At 34.9% G+C, this 19,082-nt stretch overlaps 4 protein-coding genes, 1 long non-coding RNA gene and 1 pseudogene across 6 annotated transcripts in view; all 6 read right to left on the reverse strand.

The window, feature by feature from the left end:
* LOC147511376 (uncharacterized) lies at window positions 1–1,293 on the reverse strand. The gene is made up of 2 exons (XM_086598446.1): window positions 756–1,293; window positions 1–653 (listed from the first exon to the last, which is right to left on the reverse strand). Exons 1-2 carry the CDS (start codon window positions 1,291–1,293, stop codon window positions 1–3), a joined length of 1,191 nt encoding a protein of 396 aa, XP_086454572.1.
* On the reverse strand, window positions 117–2,592 carry LOC147511377 (uncharacterized). The gene is made up of 2 exons (XM_086599378.1): window positions 2,363–2,592; window positions 117–2,226 (listed from the first exon to the last, which is right to left on the reverse strand). The coding sequence occupies exons 1-2, from the start codon at window positions 2,478–2,480 to the stop codon at window positions 1,706–1,708; spliced, it is 639 nt and encodes a 212-aa protein (XP_086455504.1). The 5' UTR covers window positions 2,481–2,592; the 3' UTR covers window positions 117–1,705.
* A 135-nt stretch (window positions 2,593–2,727) lies between these two features.
* On the reverse strand, window positions 2,728–4,080 carry LOC147511378 (uncharacterized). The gene is made up of 3 exons (XM_086599379.1): window positions 3,978–4,080; window positions 3,778–3,876; window positions 2,728–3,677 (listed from the first exon to the last, which is right to left on the reverse strand). Exons 1-3 carry the CDS (start codon window positions 4,072–4,074, stop codon window positions 3,445–3,447), a joined length of 429 nt encoding a protein of 142 aa, XP_086455505.1. The 5' UTR covers window positions 4,075–4,080; the 3' UTR covers window positions 2,728–3,444.
* A 3,035-nt stretch (window positions 4,081–7,115) lies between these two features.
* Window positions 7,116–10,825, reverse strand: LOC147511379 (uncharacterized). Its single transcript, XR_015219368.1, has 3 exons — window positions 10,727–10,825; window positions 9,412–9,482; window positions 7,116–7,514 (listed from the first exon to the last, which is right to left on the reverse strand). It is a non-coding gene; the product is annotated as an uncharacterized LOC147511379 (long non-coding RNA).
* A 640-nt stretch (window positions 10,826–11,465) lies between these two features.
* On the reverse strand, window positions 11,466–11,813 carry LOC147511380 (KIN17-like protein pseudogene; annotated as a pseudogene).
* A 2,223-nt stretch (window positions 11,814–14,036) lies between these two features.
* Window positions 14,037–19,082, reverse strand: part of LOC147511381 (uncharacterized) — a 123,615-nt gene continuing 118,569 nt past the window's right edge. For both annotated transcript variants that reach the window (XR_015219361.1, XM_086603105.1), the window contains 2 exons: window positions 15,315–15,386; window positions 14,037–14,445 (listed from right to left, as the gene is read on the reverse strand). Coding sequence is in view for 1 of the 2 variants with exons in the window: in XM_086603105.1 (XP_086459231.1) it covers window positions 14,442–14,445; window positions 15,315–15,386 (76 nt within the window). In the remaining variant the exon portion in view is untranslated. The remainder of the gene's footprint in view (window positions 14,446–15,314; window positions 15,387–19,082) is intronic.

Raw genomic sequence — 19,082 nt, forward strand, 5'->3', positions numbered from 1 at the left:
CTAGCTCGTGATATTTTCAGTAAGATGAATCACTTTAACACTTGACCAGAGTTTAGAATTTGTTATGCATGCATCAATCTTTTGTGCAATAGTACCATGAGGCATCGACAGGAGTACTTGCCGGAAGTCTCCACCTAGTACAAAAAAATTTCCACCAAAAGGTAGATCAGAGTCATTAATATCTTTTAGTGTTCTGTCCAGAGCCTCAAAAGCATGACGATGTGTCATTGTTGCTTCATCCCAAATAAAGAGACTTGTTTGACATAGCAGTTTAGCAAGAGGAGATTCTTTACGCACCCTACATGTTGATTCTGCAAACGTCGGTACTGGGATCTTAAACCTTGAGTGAGCTGTACGACCCCCAGGTAACATGGTTGCTGCAAGACCCGAAGTTGACGTTGCAATGGCAATGTACCCATGATTTCTTAAGTATGCTAAAACTGAACGATATAAAAATGTCTTCCCTGTTCCGCCAGGACCATCAATGAAGTAGACCGAGCTCTCATTACGCACAACTGAATTGACAATGGTCTGGAATGCATGTAATTGAGAAGTGTTCAGCTTATCGACAGATGAAAGGTCCTCTGACGGTATGTGCACTGACATTTCTTCCTCAATTAATCTCGTTAATTTGGAATGGTCATCGTTGTTATCTGTAAAAGATGGCAAGTCATATTCAGAGATCCTTTTTCCATTATCAGCCAAATAGGAATCAATCTCTTTAAGCAAATGATTGAGTAGGTGATTTCAGTTGCTTGAAGAAGGATAGTCCTCAATCATGAATGAATATAACTCATCCCATAACCGGCGAACACCCACGGGATTGCAATATATCAATATGGAACTAAACATTTTTCTTAAAGCTGAAGGCATATGTATAGCAGTAGCTTCCAGTAAGGACTCCCGTATCGCTTCATCATGTTCAAGTAGGCCTCGTTGTTCAGCGGCTTCCTTGAAAGTCAGGTATTGTGTAGAGCCAACGGTTTTCAGATCATCAAATGAGGTAGGTCCTCTCACATGATTCAGAAGAAGCCTGAGATAATATTTCTCAGTGTCAGACGGGTGTGCAGTGCGCAATCTACCAATGACTTTTAGGTGGCTTTTTCTTGGGCGCCATTGGTTTAACGACTTGTTCCATGTATAATGCTCAGGAAATTCTCTGTAGAGGTACTGCCTTGCATCTGCATCAATGCGATTAATTCGGAAAAACTCAGTTAACATGGTGCGGGAGTTTTTTTCATCAGCTAGAAGTTCTCGAACATCTTGATCTTCAGAGAAGAGGACATGGTGCATATTCTCAAGGTGGACTTGTAGAGCATAAACAGCGGGGTACAATCTATTAAGAGGGAATCTGAAGATTCTCCAAAGAGATTCTTGCAGACACACCCACCGTGCATCTAGAAACTTACGGATTTCATCATGGTCATGTGGGGAATGAGAGTTGACTTCCAAAGACACACGATCAGATCCTTTGTACACATACTTGTACGAATATTTTACTGATTTGACTGTAGCACACACCTCCACATTGATGTGACAGTCATACTTTATCAGCAGCCAGGGGTTATATGGGACAACCCATCTATTGCCAACAGGTATTTCGTTGTCTAGATAAACAACTCGACCATCATCACGTCTTTGGTATATAGGATATGTATCAGTCCCCCGTAGAGTAACTGGTGCAAACTCTTTTGGAAACCTCTTTTTACACACACCCATTTTTCATACAAACACAGTCAGGATTTAATAATCCGCAAGGACCATGGATCATGTGCTTCATTACTATGCCGTATAACACTGGTTCGGTGACGGGATCAGGAATTTCAGCACGAACAATTTTGTCATAATCATCAGGATTTATAAGATTGTCGGCGTCGTCGAATATTATGAGCATATGAGCGTGTGGTAGACCACGTTTCTGAAATTCAATAACATGTACGTATGCAGCAACTTTTCCCAAAATCCCCTTTTTGAATAAATCTTTTTTCAACTCCTCACATTTTTCATGAAAAACTCTTGTGGTGACATCAGGTCTATCTTGTGCTAGTTGGCCAGCACGAACTCCTCTTTTAATCTCCTCCCAATTAGGATTGCAAGTCATGGTTAAGAATATGTCAGGCTTCCCAAATTTCTGAACCAGAGCCATAGCATCATGATACCTTTCATGCATATCACGTGGACTTCCAATGTAAGATGACGGTAATATTGTTTTCTGCCGGATGTTTGCTAAATGAGAAAATGAAAATAAAAAACAATTACAATGATTAACAGCTAGGATATAATATATAGAATGAATAAGAAGTTGAGTAAAATAAATAAATAAATAATAAAACGAAATAAAATAAAGATGTTTAACTGTTACCTGCATTCGTTTCTCCTGCATGCATACAGTCCTGTAGACCTTGGTATAACTCAGCTCGTATAGTATGCTGATTGTCACGTAAATATCTTAGCTGCTGAGTTGAGATTTTCACATACATATCAACAACATATTGCTGTAAAAGTCACCCACCTCTAAGTAATATCGAGTCGTGATTATCCCGGATCTTAAAAAAATAAATAAATAATGCATATGTAAAAAATATAGAATCCAAACACGCCGCACACAATAACACACACATACATATATATATATATATATATATATATATATATATATATATATATATATATATATATATATATATATATAAAACAAAAAACAAAAAATAAAAAATTGGACGACATATCATGGTATTGTTGGAATCAAATAACCTGGAGCATGTAACAATAATATTCTCGACAACTGATTCGTTGTGCATCGTCGCTGAATATATGAAGATCCCATCCAAAATTTCCATATGGATGCAATAATGGATATTGAAGCGGGTCGTAAAAGCCAGCAGTGTCAGGGACATTGAGGAGTTCACCAGTCGTTGCCTCGACAATAATACCTCGTTCACTTCTTTCGGTTGGCTCCTCACCCCCAACTAAAATAGCTGCTATTTGAGAAGACGTTGGCAATGCGTAGTGATGCCGGTCAGTGGGATGTTCCTTTATATGTAAGCGGATGTCATGTAGATTATAGGATTGAGCAATTCGACGAAGTGTATGAACATAAGGGTTATGGCGGTCAAGGACACTCTGTATAATTGATAAAATCTTCGGATTCAGTAAATCATTTTCAGCTCGTCGGTAGGCGATCTCATGTTCAGTGTCGTACACATACATCTGTAGGAACCGTGGTCGATGCCCTAATTGAGGTAGAAGACCGCCAATCCTGTGGTAGATGGCCCCTTGGGCACGGTAAGTATAGATCCCACGTCTCCTAGTTGCTAAATTTTCGTCTAGGTGGACTCCCATGGAAGTGAAGGAGAAAACATGGTTATAATACCGTATATTCTGTCTGAAGTGGACACCATCAAGTGATTGCGTGGTATACAGATACATAAACTCTGGGGGTGCTTACACAAATGGAAGGCAAATTTTACCGCGAATACAGCAGAAAACATCGGTCTCAGACGGAAACAATTTAGCATTACAATGCTTACATGTCAGCATGTTTGATATATGGAAGCGCTGAAGATTGGCGGTGTTTGCAATATCCCTTGCACAGTTGTGAAAAGATTGTTGAGCTCTCGGCATTCTGTTCAATATATGTGGATTCTCAGCATGTCCAACAGAAGGAATCTCTTGACCTGGGAAAGACATTAAAATATACATCTGACTTAATGATTGAGCAATTTGATGGAGTGTACGAAAATATTCATATATATGCATAACGTCATGTAACAATACCTTTAACGTCATTCATGAAATTAATATCACTGTCACCAAGAATGCCATTATCATAGCCATCAACATTATATTTGTGTAGTGCAATTGGCACGACATTACCTATTTGCGATACGTATATCAAACTAAATTGAGAATTCATAATATGAAAAAAATAAAAAAAAAATAATAGAGTAATAATAATAATAATAATAATTACATACCTATATCAATTTGCAAAGTCCTTTGAGTAAGGTTTAGAGCAGCAGATAAAGGCCGATTACTAAGTCTATTTACTTCCATTTGTACATGTTGCCGCATACGGTTGAGGACATCTTCCATGTTTATAATAGGGTAGAATGAAAGAGTCGCGTGATGAATGAATTTAAGATTAGGGTATTATTAAAAGAAAAAAACAAATTATGTTAAAAATATCAACCAAATAAGCATACTTTTACCAGCATTTCCACCATGGTTACATGAGTTTTGAACACCCTTTGTCGCGGCGAGGTACCCGAGATTCCCCGATACCGGCAAGCAAATGTCGCGGCTATGTTCATAATCATAATCATGGTCTGTCATATAACATGGATGGTGTAAGATAACATAGTAGAAGGAACAGATTATTGTCGGATTGAATATATGTTAATTGTATTAGCAAACAAAAAACAAAACAGATTTAAAATTAGTTAAATGCAGAAATAAGGCGAGTAAATGTTATGTTACCAGTATCAACACCATGGCTACATGAAACCTGAACATCCTGATCATGCGAAGCAGAAAGTGTCGTGCAATGAGCGTTGGGTTCCAACTTAGATATTTGGGAATGCGATTCTACACCATGCATTCTGTTTTTAAAATTTCTGTAATAGCGACGTTGTCGCTCTCTAACTTGAGACCTTTGATCTTCGGACATTGTTTGTCTCCGCTGCCTATCGCGGACACGACAACGTTCTCGTTGATTTGACAGTTGCTCATCGCTCATGTTAAGAATTCTTCCCCGTTTTTTACGACGCCAATAATCTCGCTGTAATGATTGGTTATCGTCCAAGACTGTGTCCATTATTGTTTGAGAAATCTGAAAATTTAATAGAATGGGGAACTGTAATTGTATATTATTATCATTTGTTTATAGAGTGAGAATTAGAGTAGGAAAAAAAAATCGCTGAACCAGTATAGTTGGTGCAATTGAGCGTAGTATGTGCGTCAATTGAATAGGTAGAAGGTGTGAAGCACAATGAGACACAGAAAAGAAAGGTAATGAGCTCCTTATATTCAAACAAAAACAAACAAACGGGCAAAATTCTTTAAAACAAACAGATTTGAGAAACACGGAAATCCAACATCCTCAGTGAAAACCATGTATAACCAAGCTGCTAACTAATACAATTGCTGCAAGACAGAGGAGCATGTATATAAAATGTGGCGAGGTTATCTCAGCTGAATTTAAAATATGTCCCTATAAAGATTTCCTGTATTTAAAATAACGGTGGCTGAACTTTACTGTGACGAAAACCATGTCAGCACCATCAACTGCTTCCTCAATAGATTGGGAAGAATAGTTTGAGAGAAGTTCTAACCATATCATTGAGGAAGCAAACCCAATGATATACTAATACAATGTCAAAATTAATCGATCCATCAATAGCTACCTCGATGATGGGTGTTGGGCAAAACAGAAAAGCATTCTCATGTATAATGAACTATAATAACGACTCGAAAACCAATGGCTGAGAAGTCTTACTTCCATTTAGAAAATGATGATATATCCAATGGTAATAATTGTTATTTCCCTTCATTTCACAAACAAAATGGTCATAATGTCTATAAGCAAGTTCTCAAAAGTGCCAATGCAACCATATATAACTTTCTAACTTTTCGACTTCCACATACCATTAGTACTAAAAAGCAATACTTAATTTCATCAAATGCCTAAACACACGACCATTGAAAGTATTGAATCATAAGCAAAACTATCAAAAGCACTCCAATACATAAGTTCACAAAATTCATAACCACTAAACAAATTCAATCACAAATAAACCATATTTACAACAATAAGTGACAAAAAGGGTACCGTAAATATTGTAATTAAGATCTTTCGAGAACAACAAAGGCATGTCTTCACGAAGTGTCCTTACAGCTAATTCCAAATTAACATAAAAATCATTCCTTTCCTGTTTATTAACATCTTTTTTCTCTACTACACTTGAAAGTAGTCCACCCTTATCTTGCAAACCTCCCTTTGGTGGTGTTTCAAGCTTTGTGAGTGGGAATGAAAAGATCCGAGACAACCCCATTTGCAGTTTGGCTATAATAAATCACCAAAGACTGAAAGAGGACGAAGAGGGAGAAGAGAAGCCAGAAGTGTCGAAAAGCAAAAACCAGCACTGGAAAGAGTTCATGAAGAAAGGAGTGGAAGTTGAAAGAACTCAGTATTAATGGTAGTTAAGTGGGTATTAATGGTATTTAAGTGGGTATTAATGGCAAGATAACACTGCGTACATGTCAATATAGGCGTGGATTTTGGTTTTTATCCTGAATTTACATAAAACTCCTTTGTCTGTGTGTTGTGATTGAAGGGTATAAATAGAAATAAAAAATTAAATGACGAAATAGTCCTTTTTTAAGACATTGAATAATATTTTTGTTTATTTAACCAGGGGTATTAGGTGGTAGAAAAAAGGCTGGTCTATTTTAAAATGCCAGGTTAATTATGGTGTATTTTACTAATAGAGATATATTTAAAGTGATAGTTTGATAAGTAAAGACTGAAAATGTTTATATGTGGTTAGTCTACTCACACCAGCAAATTCTATTTTGCTGACCCATGTTTGCTTTGTTTTGGCAACGTGGGTGTGTTCTTGGGAACATAGGTGGAAGGCAGTAGAACCACGGCGTTTGATTTGGATTTGTTCTGGAGCAGTACGGGAGTTTATTTTATTAGGTCTGATCTTTTGGAAGTATGTAATAGCGTAGTTTCATATTCATATGACATGAAAATACGATGTGGAGGACCTATTATTCTTAGAATGTTATATTGATGATTTTTGGATGGAAGATAGACTTTCATAAAGTAATAAAGAGAATTTTGGAGATTATTTTTGTTGTTAAGATTCTTTATGATGTGGGTTTTAGGTTTTGACATGTGTTGTATCCTCCCCGTCATAGCCTGGGTTTTTAGACAATTGAACATAGTGATGTTTGAGATATTTATATTTCAAATATTCATTTTTTTTAATTGTTTAGAAATTGGTTTGATGCGAGATCATCCCAGTCGTAAAACTAATATACTTATAAGCTTGCTATGATAACTCCAAGTATATATGAAGAAATAAAATGAGGCATTACGCTATCCAAATTCTATCGAATTTTGGGCAGAGTTTCCTTTGTTTGGTCAACGTTTCGTATACTTAAACCTGTCATAACCTGGAAATCAATAATGACATCCTTCCAACAACCATATGTACATATAACCTAACTTTTACACAACAGTGAAAATATATATATATACAAGACTGTTTCTGTATGAACCGTCATTTATATACATCAAGTATTACAACAAAATAACTGAACTCTCTCTACAACAAAATGAACTGGACTGTCCCTTGTCAAATATAGGGGAAACCACCCCAAAAAACCACCTTGATAGCATACATTTAGTAAGTTTGATAACCAAAGAAAGAGCTTCTCACCTATAATGCTTTACCACTTCAGTTTTGTTCCCCTGTATCCAGACCTTAAGCAAGTACTCATAAAAGCTGCATGTGATCAAGATCATTACTCATTAGTCAAGACTCAAGAACATAAGCAGTATGAAAGGTGAGTAACAGAATGTACAAAAACACTAATCATAAAATGGTAAAAGTATCTTCACTTATAACATCAGGCCCTAAAGGAAAATACTAGGTATGAAAGATGAGCACTATGAAAGTTTAGCAACAAGATGTAAAGCAACTCATTTTTTAATTTTCAAACGGGGCCCTAAAGATGTAGACTATATTTTGTTGGCTCTACATGGCAACAAAATATATCTTACAAGTATATATGAAGAAAAACACAAGTATATCTTACAAGTATATATCTTACAAGTAAATATTTTGTTGGCTCTACATGGCTCTACAAAGAAAAACACTAGAAAAGGGAGATCATCCCAGTTGTAAAACTAATCTACTTATAAGCTTACAATGATAACTCCAAGTATATATGAAGAAATAGAATGAGGCGTTACGCTATCCAAATTCTATCGAATTTTGGGCGGAGTTTCCTTTGTTTGGTCAACGTTTCGTATACTTAAACCTGTTATAACCTGAAAATCAATAATGACATCCTTCCAACAACCATATGTACATATAACCTTTTAAACTCACACTGTTGAAAATGCGAGGGAGACACTCAAACCAATTGATAATTAAACAAGTTGATATACCTCCTAATCCTTATTTACTCTATAGTCATCCTTATCATAATCGCCTCATACATTATACCAAATCCCAAATACACGAAATTCTTTAAATTGGTAAAACAAATGATTTTCGATTAAATGCAACTAAAGGAAAATTAATGATACCATTTATCATCATAACAGTGAATGGTGCTAAACTAAAGAAAAACTCTACCATAAGGAATCATCCACAAGATATATTTATAAGGCCTTAGGGGATAATAGAAATAAACATAACAGATTGGCAATATTGACATGTCATTTGGCATTGTTGTGCATACCTTTACGTGTGTTTTTTCCTTTGATTGGTAGCTCACTCTCTGATCATTGTGTTGTTTAAACTAAACTCAGTGTTATGGTGCTAAAAAAAAGTTTAGGAATCAAGTTTTCGCATTTTTGGATTGTAATTTATATGTTTGTAATCTGCAAGTTATGGAGATCGAACAACTAGAGTAAAGCTATCATAATTCCTCACTCAAGTAACCAATCAAAACTAAATGGAGATCTAACAACAGCAGTGGATTCGTTTCTTTCAAACTATGTCTATCATGTTAATTTTTCCGATTGTCATTTTTAAAGGATGAAGTGTTCGAATTGTTTACATTCTATTTCCTAACAAGCTTTTTTCCTAAAATCAGTTCTAGACAGAGCTTAACCTTCAATGGAAATGACATATTAATCACATTTCATGACCATACAATAATGAGGGCCAAAGCTCAGAAATAGCAAATAAAACAATAAACTCAGAAGAAGCAAAGCACAAGCCCCGATCTAGGTAATTAACTCAAAAGTAAAAACAATATCCGCACACCAAGAGGTATAGAATTTAATTCTTAGGGTTAGTCTATGGCTTCCTTTCTTTCTTGTTCTTTGAGTGTAATAAGGCCTCCTAGCTTCTTGAAGGTTCTAAGAGAGAAGCAAATATTTGAATATATAGTAGTGCTTTGTGTTCCTTTGGAAATTGCCTAAGGTCAGTACAATTAAATGCTTAATCCTCGTACCACTAGTTCATAATAGGAACTCAAAGATCAATCAATCAACTCCAAACCTTCTAGCATATGGTCCCTAGACCATGGAGAGAAGTGAGAACTCACCCCTTCTTATAGTAAGATATTCACTATAAACTAAAAGGAATATTGCATATTTTTCTCCAGAGACTAAGTATAGATAGTAGTCGTGGTATCGAAAAGCACATAATCTGATATCTAAAGTACCTTTGTGAAAGTCTTTGAGAAAGTCCAACACACTCAATTGAGCTGGTGTGTGCCAGCAGAGAATTTACAACCTGCAAAGGGTAATAATAATAAAACAATAGTTTCAATAACAATATCGAATAAAAGTTAGAGTGCAGGACAACAGAAAGTATCGTGACAAAAAAAAGACTAACAACTCAAGTTAATCAAGATTTTTCTACTCTAAATGCATCAACAAAAGTACTATATGTTACAACATTGGGTTTCAACCCATTTTCCTTCATTTCACGGAGATACAAGAAGGCCCGCGGCATCTGTTCGTATTTACATAAACAATTAATAAGAGCATTATACGTTATGACATCTGGTTTGCAGCTTGCCACCTTCATTTCGTCAAATACGCATATGGCATCCTCTAACTGTCCAACCTTCCCAAAACCATCAATAAGAGTGTTATACGTTACAATGTCAGGCATAATACCTATCTCTTTCATTTGTTTAAACATCCCTCCTGCTGTTCTCAAATCCCCTTCCTTGCACATAACATCAATCATAATATTATACGTAAACACTGATGGCGTTATTTTGGCGTTAAGCATGCTCTCGAAAAACTTCCTAGACAAATCCGTCTTCCCCGACTTTGAAAGTCTATGAAGAAGAACATTACAAGAACGTTGTTTAACAAAAACCTTAAACTTCCTCATTCTTAAAAAGCACTCATTAGCCTCTTCAAGAAATCCAAGTTCAATCAAAACACCAAACAACGCATCGAAAACACAATACTCCGAATGACAAAAATCCTTAGTCAACCACAAAACATCAAAAACATTTAATCCATTGGACAAAACCTGCCTAGAACTAATCATTTTTTTCAAAACTTCTTGAGCATCAAAGTACATTCTAGCTCTAAACAAAATATGAACAAGAATACAATAACACTCAATAGTATAACAAAACCCCTTTTCCTTCCCAACCCACCTAAAAAAACTACGGGCTAATACCGCCTCGTCTTTCAACTCAACAAGTAGTATAGAAACTCTAATTGGAGCTAAAACAGAATCAAACAAACCCTGATAGCTAAAACAGAATCTAATTGGAGCTAAATCACGCACTGATAGCTTTGTTTTGGTGTCTTTGTAATTGGAGTTTGTAACTATTATCGAATTACTGATGTAACTATTATTGAATTCACAACCATCCGTCAGAAATGGAGATGAAACACAAAACAATTTCCTGCTTATCACCAAACCTAACATAATGCAGATCGAAGACAGAGAAGTTGAAGCTGATTGATCACACAAAACAATTTTCTACATTTGATCATAAATTAACTTACTTGAAGCTGATTGAAGACAGAGAAGTTGAAGAACTTGAGAACCAACAGGCCCAGCAACTAATAATGCTTTGTTGGATTGAAGGATCGCGAGAGGATTTTGTCAAGGGTTTTGGGTGAGAAATCATAAGAGAAATGACCCGGTTACAACAAGTTTTCGGTTTCCGCGATTAGGTGGGGGTGTACATGGGATTTTTGTTGGGCTTTGCGATTTGGGCTTGGGCTGGAGGCTGCCCAATCCAATTCTGGTGGCGCCCAATACAGGACCCTTTAATTTCTTGAGCATCTTGTATATGGTTTAGTGTAGCACTTGTACCTTACATGTGTTACAATCTCTGATGCTTAGACAAAGCAACAATCATAGATGATATTGATTAGTTGAGTGCAACTAAAAACAAGTGGAGACTTTGTACAGTGACTCAAGTGGAAGAAGTGAAGCTGCTTCTTCGTTTAGTACCAATCTGGTTAAGTTGTTTGACGTACACAATGGTTTATGTGCAAGGAAGCACATTCTTCACTAAACAAGGAAGCACAATGGAAACTTCAATAGGAAACAACTTTCATATAGCACCAACATCGCTTCAAGTCTTTACAGGCTTGACTGTTCTACTATTTATACCCATTTACGACAAAAGTTATCATTCCAACTGTAAGAACTTTCACAGGATACCAATCTGGGATAACAATGCTTCAAAGAGTTGGATTAAGGTAATCGTTTGCTATTATTATGTTTTAAAATGTTTTAACAAGTCTCTATTTGTACCTTAGCACAGAATTCATCCATATCAAGAGATATCAACCTCACATTTGATCCACGGTAAGCACACTTACCATTTACAATTTTAACAAGACCACCATTGTGTGGAATCACTGTTTCAAGCTCTGCCTGCCGAGCTCTAATTACATCCTTCCTCTCAAGCATCTCTATTTCTGCAAGATACATGTCTATCACATTAACAACCAGCCCTCTCTGCTTATAATAATAGCCCTTATTATCCAAACCCTTCCTCATAACCTTCACTACAATCCCTTCACACAACCAATAATCCTTCCGATTAATTTGTTCCTTTACCTTCTCATCCTCTTTCATCACCTCATCAATTGCACACCTAACCACCTTCCCACCTTCACTCGAGTTAACATCACACTTCTTTTTCTTCTCCCTTTCATCTTCAAATAACACATTAGACAACTCCGACGAACACTCATCAATATCTTTCCTAACAGGCTTACAAGTTTTCTTCTTGGATCAGACTTTTTTCTTCATTTAAAATAAAAGTACTATTTCAGACGAGAGTTGTCACGACATCACAAATTCCATCGACTCGTAAAATAACTTAGAATTGAATGAACTGAGGATAAAGGACTCAAGGGCAAATTCAAAATATTGGTATGTTTACAGAATACATAAAAAGTCCATGAACAAGAGTTTCTGAGAAGATAAGAGTAATATTTACTATTGATATAGCAAAGCATGAAATTGTGGTATAACATTCTGATTAAAAATCATGGAATAAATTGGAAATTTGATTTCAAGCACTTACTTCTTCAGCTGTCCACTGACCCTTAGTAGATCGTCTTGTAGGGCCACTAGTCCTCCTATAAAACAGTCACAGAATGCCATATAAGAGTCCATCCTTGGCAATACAAGCATTATCTCAATAGAAACTAACCATTAGTAAAACAATGTAAAGATGGGAAGTGGGATGATTACAAAAAGAAAATAACTCGTATATACGGAATGCAATGTATCTAATAAATCTTTCAAACATGTATTATCGTCTAATGCCCAATCAATTCAATCAATAAACAGAAAACAACTATACAGATACTGGAAATACAAGAAAACAACTTTTGATAGTTAAGGATTTATTATCGTCAGTTGGAAAAGAACTCAAAGAATTCAAGAAAACAAGTTCATAAATCCAACAAACATCGTTATTTGATTAACAACTCTAGGCCTCTATAAATCCAGTACAACAAGTTCATAAAAATGAATGATAACAACAAACATGAATGACAATGTTGCACTAGTTCCATTCAAAATTCAGGAATCTAACATAAGGTTACACTGAAACAAATCCAATCTTCATACATTAGAGGAGGAATGAACAACCGTACCCCATTACAACAGAAACAAGATTCTACCAACAACCGTACCCCATTACAAATTCCAAACCATCAAATATTACCCATTTCCTAAAACAAGTAGTTAAACCAAGCCAACAAGAAATATAACCAAGCCAATATGATTCTTACCTTCAAATTGGATATGAAACTTGATTCAGGAAAGAAAAACTCGATGGCTCAATTTGATTGTGCGATTCTCAATTACAATTGTACCGATTCTAATTGGATTGGGTGAGAATTGGAATGGTTTTTGGATTGGGTGATTCTAATTCGTTTTTGGTTAGGGTTCCAAGGGTTTTTTGGCCGAGTGCGCGAGAGAGATGACCGATTAGAGAAGATTTTTCTGGTTTCGCGATGGAAGTGGGGGTGTACTGGGCTTTTTGTTGGGCTTCACGATTTGGGCTTGGGCTGGAGGCTGCCCAATCCAATTTTGGTGGCGCCCAATACAAGACCTTTTTATATTAGCATTCCATTGATTTAGTAGGTCTAAATTCGGTATCAGTCTTGGTATCTTATATCTATAATTCTATATAAACACCATCATATTTGAATTTATACTCCTTCTATCTCTCTTTTATTATGTGTTCTTCTTCAAGGTTCTTATCATAGATGCACTTACTACTAAGTATTTGGATGCAACTGGTCAATTTTCATATCACACGAGGGTCTCCTCGCCCAAACATAAATTGATAAAACGAATGAAATTAGAATTAATTCTAAAAAATAAAATAAAAACAACTCACGTCTTTGTCCTCTATAATATTAAGTTATTATTATTATTATTATTATTAGAAGTGTACGTGCGCTACGCACGTTCTTAAAGTTGCACGTGATTTATTATATCTACGTACTTAAATCAAAGTATCAACGGACTGTTTATCAGGAAAAAAAAAAACTAAGATATGAGCTAAAAAGATTTGTTGTGCCGCATATATCATCTGTATGGTATTTTCTTACAATGGAAAAAAAGAAAGAAAGAAGAAATATTAATGTGCAATGTTAGATAAATGGTCAAAGTATAGTGTCTTGTATATGACTTAACTGTAAGCAATACGTTAGTGCATGTTCTTTTCTACATCATTATTCGTACAAAATTAGATATCATATTTAGCATGGAAAACTCGTAAAAGTCGAGCACTAAACATAAAAAAGAACTCAAGATGCACATTAATGTCTGACGGTGCAAACATTGGAAAATATTTTTTTGATATTGCCCATCATAGACACAATGTCATAGATTGTCATAAAGATACATACAAAGATGCATTATAATACATGAACATTCAAAATTTGTACATATGATGAGTTGTTTATCGATACATACATGTTTAATACTTGGTTCTGCAGGTGAAGACTATCAAGTATTGTTATGCGTTTTAGTAAATAAAATATAAGAAAGTGAAAAAGAATGTAGTTGTGCATCATAGATTGAGTTCAAAAGTTCCAAAATGTAATACAATTCCTTCTTGTTTAAATAAGAAAAATCAAGTAATTATTTCGTCCATATACAAGTGAAGGAAAATATAACTAAAAGTTTCTACAATGTCGGCTGCCAAGCTATAAGAACTGGACTATTCACTGCATCGAATTACCTGCAACACATACAAAAGTTTGATTAGAAAGCAAACATTTTTGTGGGAGTTGTTAAACTTAACCAAAATGAGACATACACCAATCTGAGTCTAGTTCGGAGCTAGGATGGCCTTCGTAGTTCAATTTTGAGTAATTGGATAAAGAAAACAAAATTAAAACATAATGAGCTACAACTGTAACAGCTATGGTACCTAATAAAACCAACCAACAGTTTTATAGTTCCGGTAATTAACACACCAAGTCAACTACAGTAGCTTGCAGTACAAACTTAACATAATAAGCATATCATTTGAAAGCTACATACCAATCTAAATGGTCTTAGTTCACAGGCAAGTTAATTTCAAATTGTAAAATACTTCATAGAAGCCAGAACCAATGCTAAATAGAAACTAAGTTTTGCCCTAACACACACCAAATTATACCATAAGTGTTGTCAAGTATTGCTTGGTTTGCTACTATAAAATTAAAACAGAAGCTAGATTAATTAATTTTACAGCCATTCAGAAAGCCGTAAAGACAGAGTATCATTGTTGTGATACAGAAGGACATTAATCAAAGGCTCATGGGCGTAGGATACCAAATGGATTTCACCTCTTAAGTTTTACAATCATATATGTCTTAGGGAGCTTCTCCTGTAATCGATATACAACTTTCTAATACAACAAATTGATCATCTTATAATTTACTTACATCTCAAAAATAGGTCTCACTAATCAACTAACTATTAAAGGCCCTCTATCCAAGTGCTTTCAACATTGTGATTGATACTATCCGTAGATAAATAGTGATTTTTATTGAGACATTAAAGTGTTATATATTTCGAGCAAGACTGGAAAAGAATAAATAATTATAGATAGAATCTTCTAACCTGTACCATATCTTGATGGGCATTTCTGGTTTCGAAGCCTCTGCTCTTGTTAAGTGATTCTTGTCACTGGAACTAAAAAGGAATAGAAGCAATTAATATATTTACTTTACCCCATTTATTACTAATATATAAGGTTCATATAATCTAAACATACATTTAAGAATATAGAAAAAGTTAAAGAACTTCTACTTTGATAAGTCAGATATGAATGACGCCATTTTTTTTGTCAAGTAAAACACTAATACCAATAAAAATAAGAGGGGAACTCACTAAAAGAGTAAGGTCAGCAAACTCGGGCAAATCAATTACAGAGTAAGAGGAGATTCTGAGGTAGCATAGTGCGAGCTCGATATTAAACCAGATATTAAACCAGTAAATTCTTCAAAAAAAATGTAGTTAGAGAATTTGACATAAAAGACCAAGAAGAAGAAAACAAATCTATGTACAAAAGATAAGGACTTCATACCATAACCGAACAAAATAATTGGAACCTCCAAAGAAGATTGTCTAAACACGTATGCAAACCAACACTTGTAGCAAACAACACCTTGTTGCACAACAATTTGTATGTTATCCACCTTATTGAGAGAAATTTCCCTCCAAATAACATTGAAGGAAAATAGGGTCCATATCACGCCCTAATTTTTCAGACAATTGAATATTCAGATAAAAGAGCTCGATCTGAATATTCAACAATCTAATAAGCCAAGACATAAGTGGGTTTGACTCACATGAGTCCAAACTAGAACTAAAATATAAAACAACCTTTGAACATCGCATTCTAAAAAAAATTCGGCAAAATTTCCTCTATATTTTCAACATTTCATAAATTTAAATCATGTCATAACCTGAAAATCAAATAATATACTTCTATTTAATAAATTAAAACCTCATCCGTAAACCCAACTACTAAAAGATATACTGATTCGTGGAACCAGTTACTTAACCATCTTGACAAATGCCAGTTAAATCAAATAGCCAATCCTTGAATCGAAAGAAACGATTTATATACGAACAACATCCCATATACCCTAATACACAGGTCTTATACAATACAAATATAATCATAAACAATAAACCATTATTCAAACATAACATAACTTTTTCCAATTTCATTCTCCATGTCCACTTTGGCAACCCATAGTTTCTCTAGGTATCACCACCACTAGCAATATATAAACATTCAGTACCATTTCAACATAAATAACACGTCATGGTCCCAGTTTAATTTCAACTAAAGAAGTCATTAATGCTATTGAACCACTAACGTGCATCAAGACGTGTAGTTCCTCTTACCTTTCGAGACTCACTAAATAGTTTCTTGCTTAAGTAGAGGCATGTAGTTTCTTGCCACGTAAGCAGAACACTTTACATCATATTTGTAAATGTCTAACTATCATAAACATTAGTTACACCAGTAAATACACTAATTACATAATATCTAATACAAAGGCTGCACTTTACTACAAAACTGCCTACGTATTCAAATCCTTTAAGGTTTGGAATCAAACTTTACGTAACTCTTAAATTAGCCTAGATCAAAAGTCTTCCCGTCCAATATTTCTTATTTCACTCCAAAGAGCTACGCTTTTCACAAACTAACTCAATTGTCATGCCAACATACCAATATTATCAAAATCACACTTGAGATACATACATAACAAATTCCAAGTTGTATAAAATCATGCACAATAACTGAAAACAAAAATAAACTCATAAAATAAACCATTTTCCATTTACTACTTAACCCATACAAAATATGCTCGTCTTTCCATGCCTCGACTGACATCCCATCGTCGGATAGGCCCGAAATCGTACTGGGTATGACTACTATGTGTGATGAATATACAGATCAAATTTGAAGAAAATCCATGACTGGGTCATCCTTCATGTACGCCTAAGCTTATGACTGCGCAGTGCTGTTTTCTGACCTAGTTTATACTTCGACCAGTCACGCTTATACATGCCTCAATAGAAATCCAACCGTTGGATATGTCTATAATTCGAATATGTCAAACTACATAGTCTTATAAAACTTTCGATTAAATTTTAGATCCATCCAATAATGGATCAGCTTCCATCTAATATGAAACTTTTGACTGTGCAGAGCAGTTTTCTATTTACCCTTTTACTATTTACCTTCTTCTTTAATGATTCTACATAACTAATAATAGCTTTCTAGTCTTAGATTTTCATATCAAAATAGTTACACATGATATAAAACACCTACCTTCACCAAATCATAAAAAAAAAGCATGTTAACTTAATATAATAACTTAGTACATAAATATACCCATGAATCGTCGTAATTCAAATCTCTTTAACATCTAATCTCTACTTACCATCTTATGAACATCACAAAAGAGCAACATATCATGTTTCTATTGAAAACATAAATTCTAACTCACCTTGTTGAAGAAATACGGAACAAAGATAATAAAAATAATATTTTATCTTCCTTCTTCCTTTTTGGCTTCTTCCTCTTCTTCCTCTCTTTTTTTGTGTTCTTGGAGGCTAGGGTTTTCAAAAAAAAATAAAAAATCTATTTTTGAATTTTTAATTAAAACCAAAATATTAAAACATTTTTTCTTGTCATTATAGACCTCCAAATGGTCCAAAAAGGGCCCAAAGTCCATATACCAACATTGTTTGGGTTTTCTCACTAATGTGGGCTAAAAATATTGGGTTTTAAACCTATTACAACGATATATACTATATTTAAACAATTATATCAATATGAAAAATGCAGGTGTTACAGTCCACATGCCAGTTCCTAGCTCTGTGATTAATGAACCTCTGAGCAGATTCTACAACCGGGTACCACCGATATGCCCTCTGAAAAGGAGGCACATAAGTTTTTGTTGCACCTGGCTTTCACATGGCACATGTGGGACTGGAATGGGCACACTCAAGGCATTTTTTACACACCTTGCATCTGACAGGTTCGACCACCTGGTTTCTGTCCTTATTTCTTGAGTGATTCCTAATTAGCAGTTTCTTCTTGAATTGGAACATTTGAAGGGTTTTCTGCAAATAATTTGCAGAAGTTATCAAGGCAGTTTGAGTGTTGTGTCACACATGAATGGACTGTAGTGCGCCTTTCCCTTGGGAGGAACATAAAATGAAACCAAGTTATGCAGATGCTTTATGCACACAGAGTAAAATGAATACATGAAAAACCAAATACATGAGAATCTTTAGTGATTCAACTACACAAAAAATGCATGTAAAATAGGGAAAACATTACAGCAGAAAACCCACCCGATTGTTTCACTGTATTGACTTGATAGAGATGATTCATTGAGTTGAATTTAATCCAATTGGATCATTTGAGCACAACAAATTCTAGTGCAATTTCTTAATCATCTAATTCAGAGTCAGATTTAGCATGTCAAGCTTGGAGTGAGGCTAATGTACTCTAAAATAAAAACTAAAACATACCCATTAACCGACCATGAAGTAAAGAAACACCCATAGAGTTGCCAACACTTGAATTGAATAAACCTACCCATCTAGAACTGAAAATATTCAGTGTTTAACTTTAAAATCCATAACAAAGCCAATTGAAAAAAATTTAGTCCCGCCTTTTGACACACACATACTTGAATTGTCCGCAAGAATTCGGAAAATTTTATTTTACTATCTTCAGTTTTATGACCATTACTTGAGTGAAGGTCAACAAAATCTTTTCTACTCTAGCCTTATTTCATTAGAGAAATAATAGTGAAAGGACGACTCGATCATATGGAATTCAAGCTAGAAGTTGTA

The sequence above is a fragment of the Coptis chinensis genome, chromosome 3 (genome assembly GCF_015680905.1).
Source record: "Coptis chinensis isolate HL-2020 chromosome 3, ASM1568090v1, whole genome shotgun sequence".
NCBI lineage: Eukaryota > Viridiplantae > Streptophyta > Magnoliopsida > Ranunculales > Ranunculaceae > Coptis > Coptis chinensis.

Coding starts and splice junctions, on each gene's coding strand:
- LOC147511377 (XM_086599378.1), bottom strand. CDS start 2,480: ATGTATGTGAAAATCTCAACTCAGCAGCTAAGATATTTACGTGACAAT. Junction 2,227..2,362: donor TGCAGGAGAAACGAATGCAG/GTAACAGTTAAA, acceptor TTTCTCATTTAG/CAAACATCCGGCAGAAAACA.
- LOC147511376 (XM_086598446.1), bottom strand. CDS start 1,293: ATGCACCATGTCCTCTTCTCTGAAGATCAAGATGTTCGAGAACTTCTA. Junction 654..755: donor TGAGGACTATCCTTCTTCAA/GCAACTGAAATC, acceptor CATCTTTTACAG/ATAACAACGATGACCATTCC.
- LOC147511378 (XM_086599379.1), bottom strand. CDS start 4,074: ATGCGGCAACATGTACAAATGGAAGTAAATAGACTTAGTAATCGGCCT. Junction 3,877..3,977: donor GACTTTGCAAATTGATATAG/GTATGTAATTAT, acceptor TATCGCAAATAG/GTAATGTCGTGCCAATTGCA. Junction 3,678..3,777: donor TTTCATGAATGACGTTAAAG/GTATTGTTACAT, acceptor TGTCTTTCCCAG/GTCAAGAGATTCCTTCTGTT.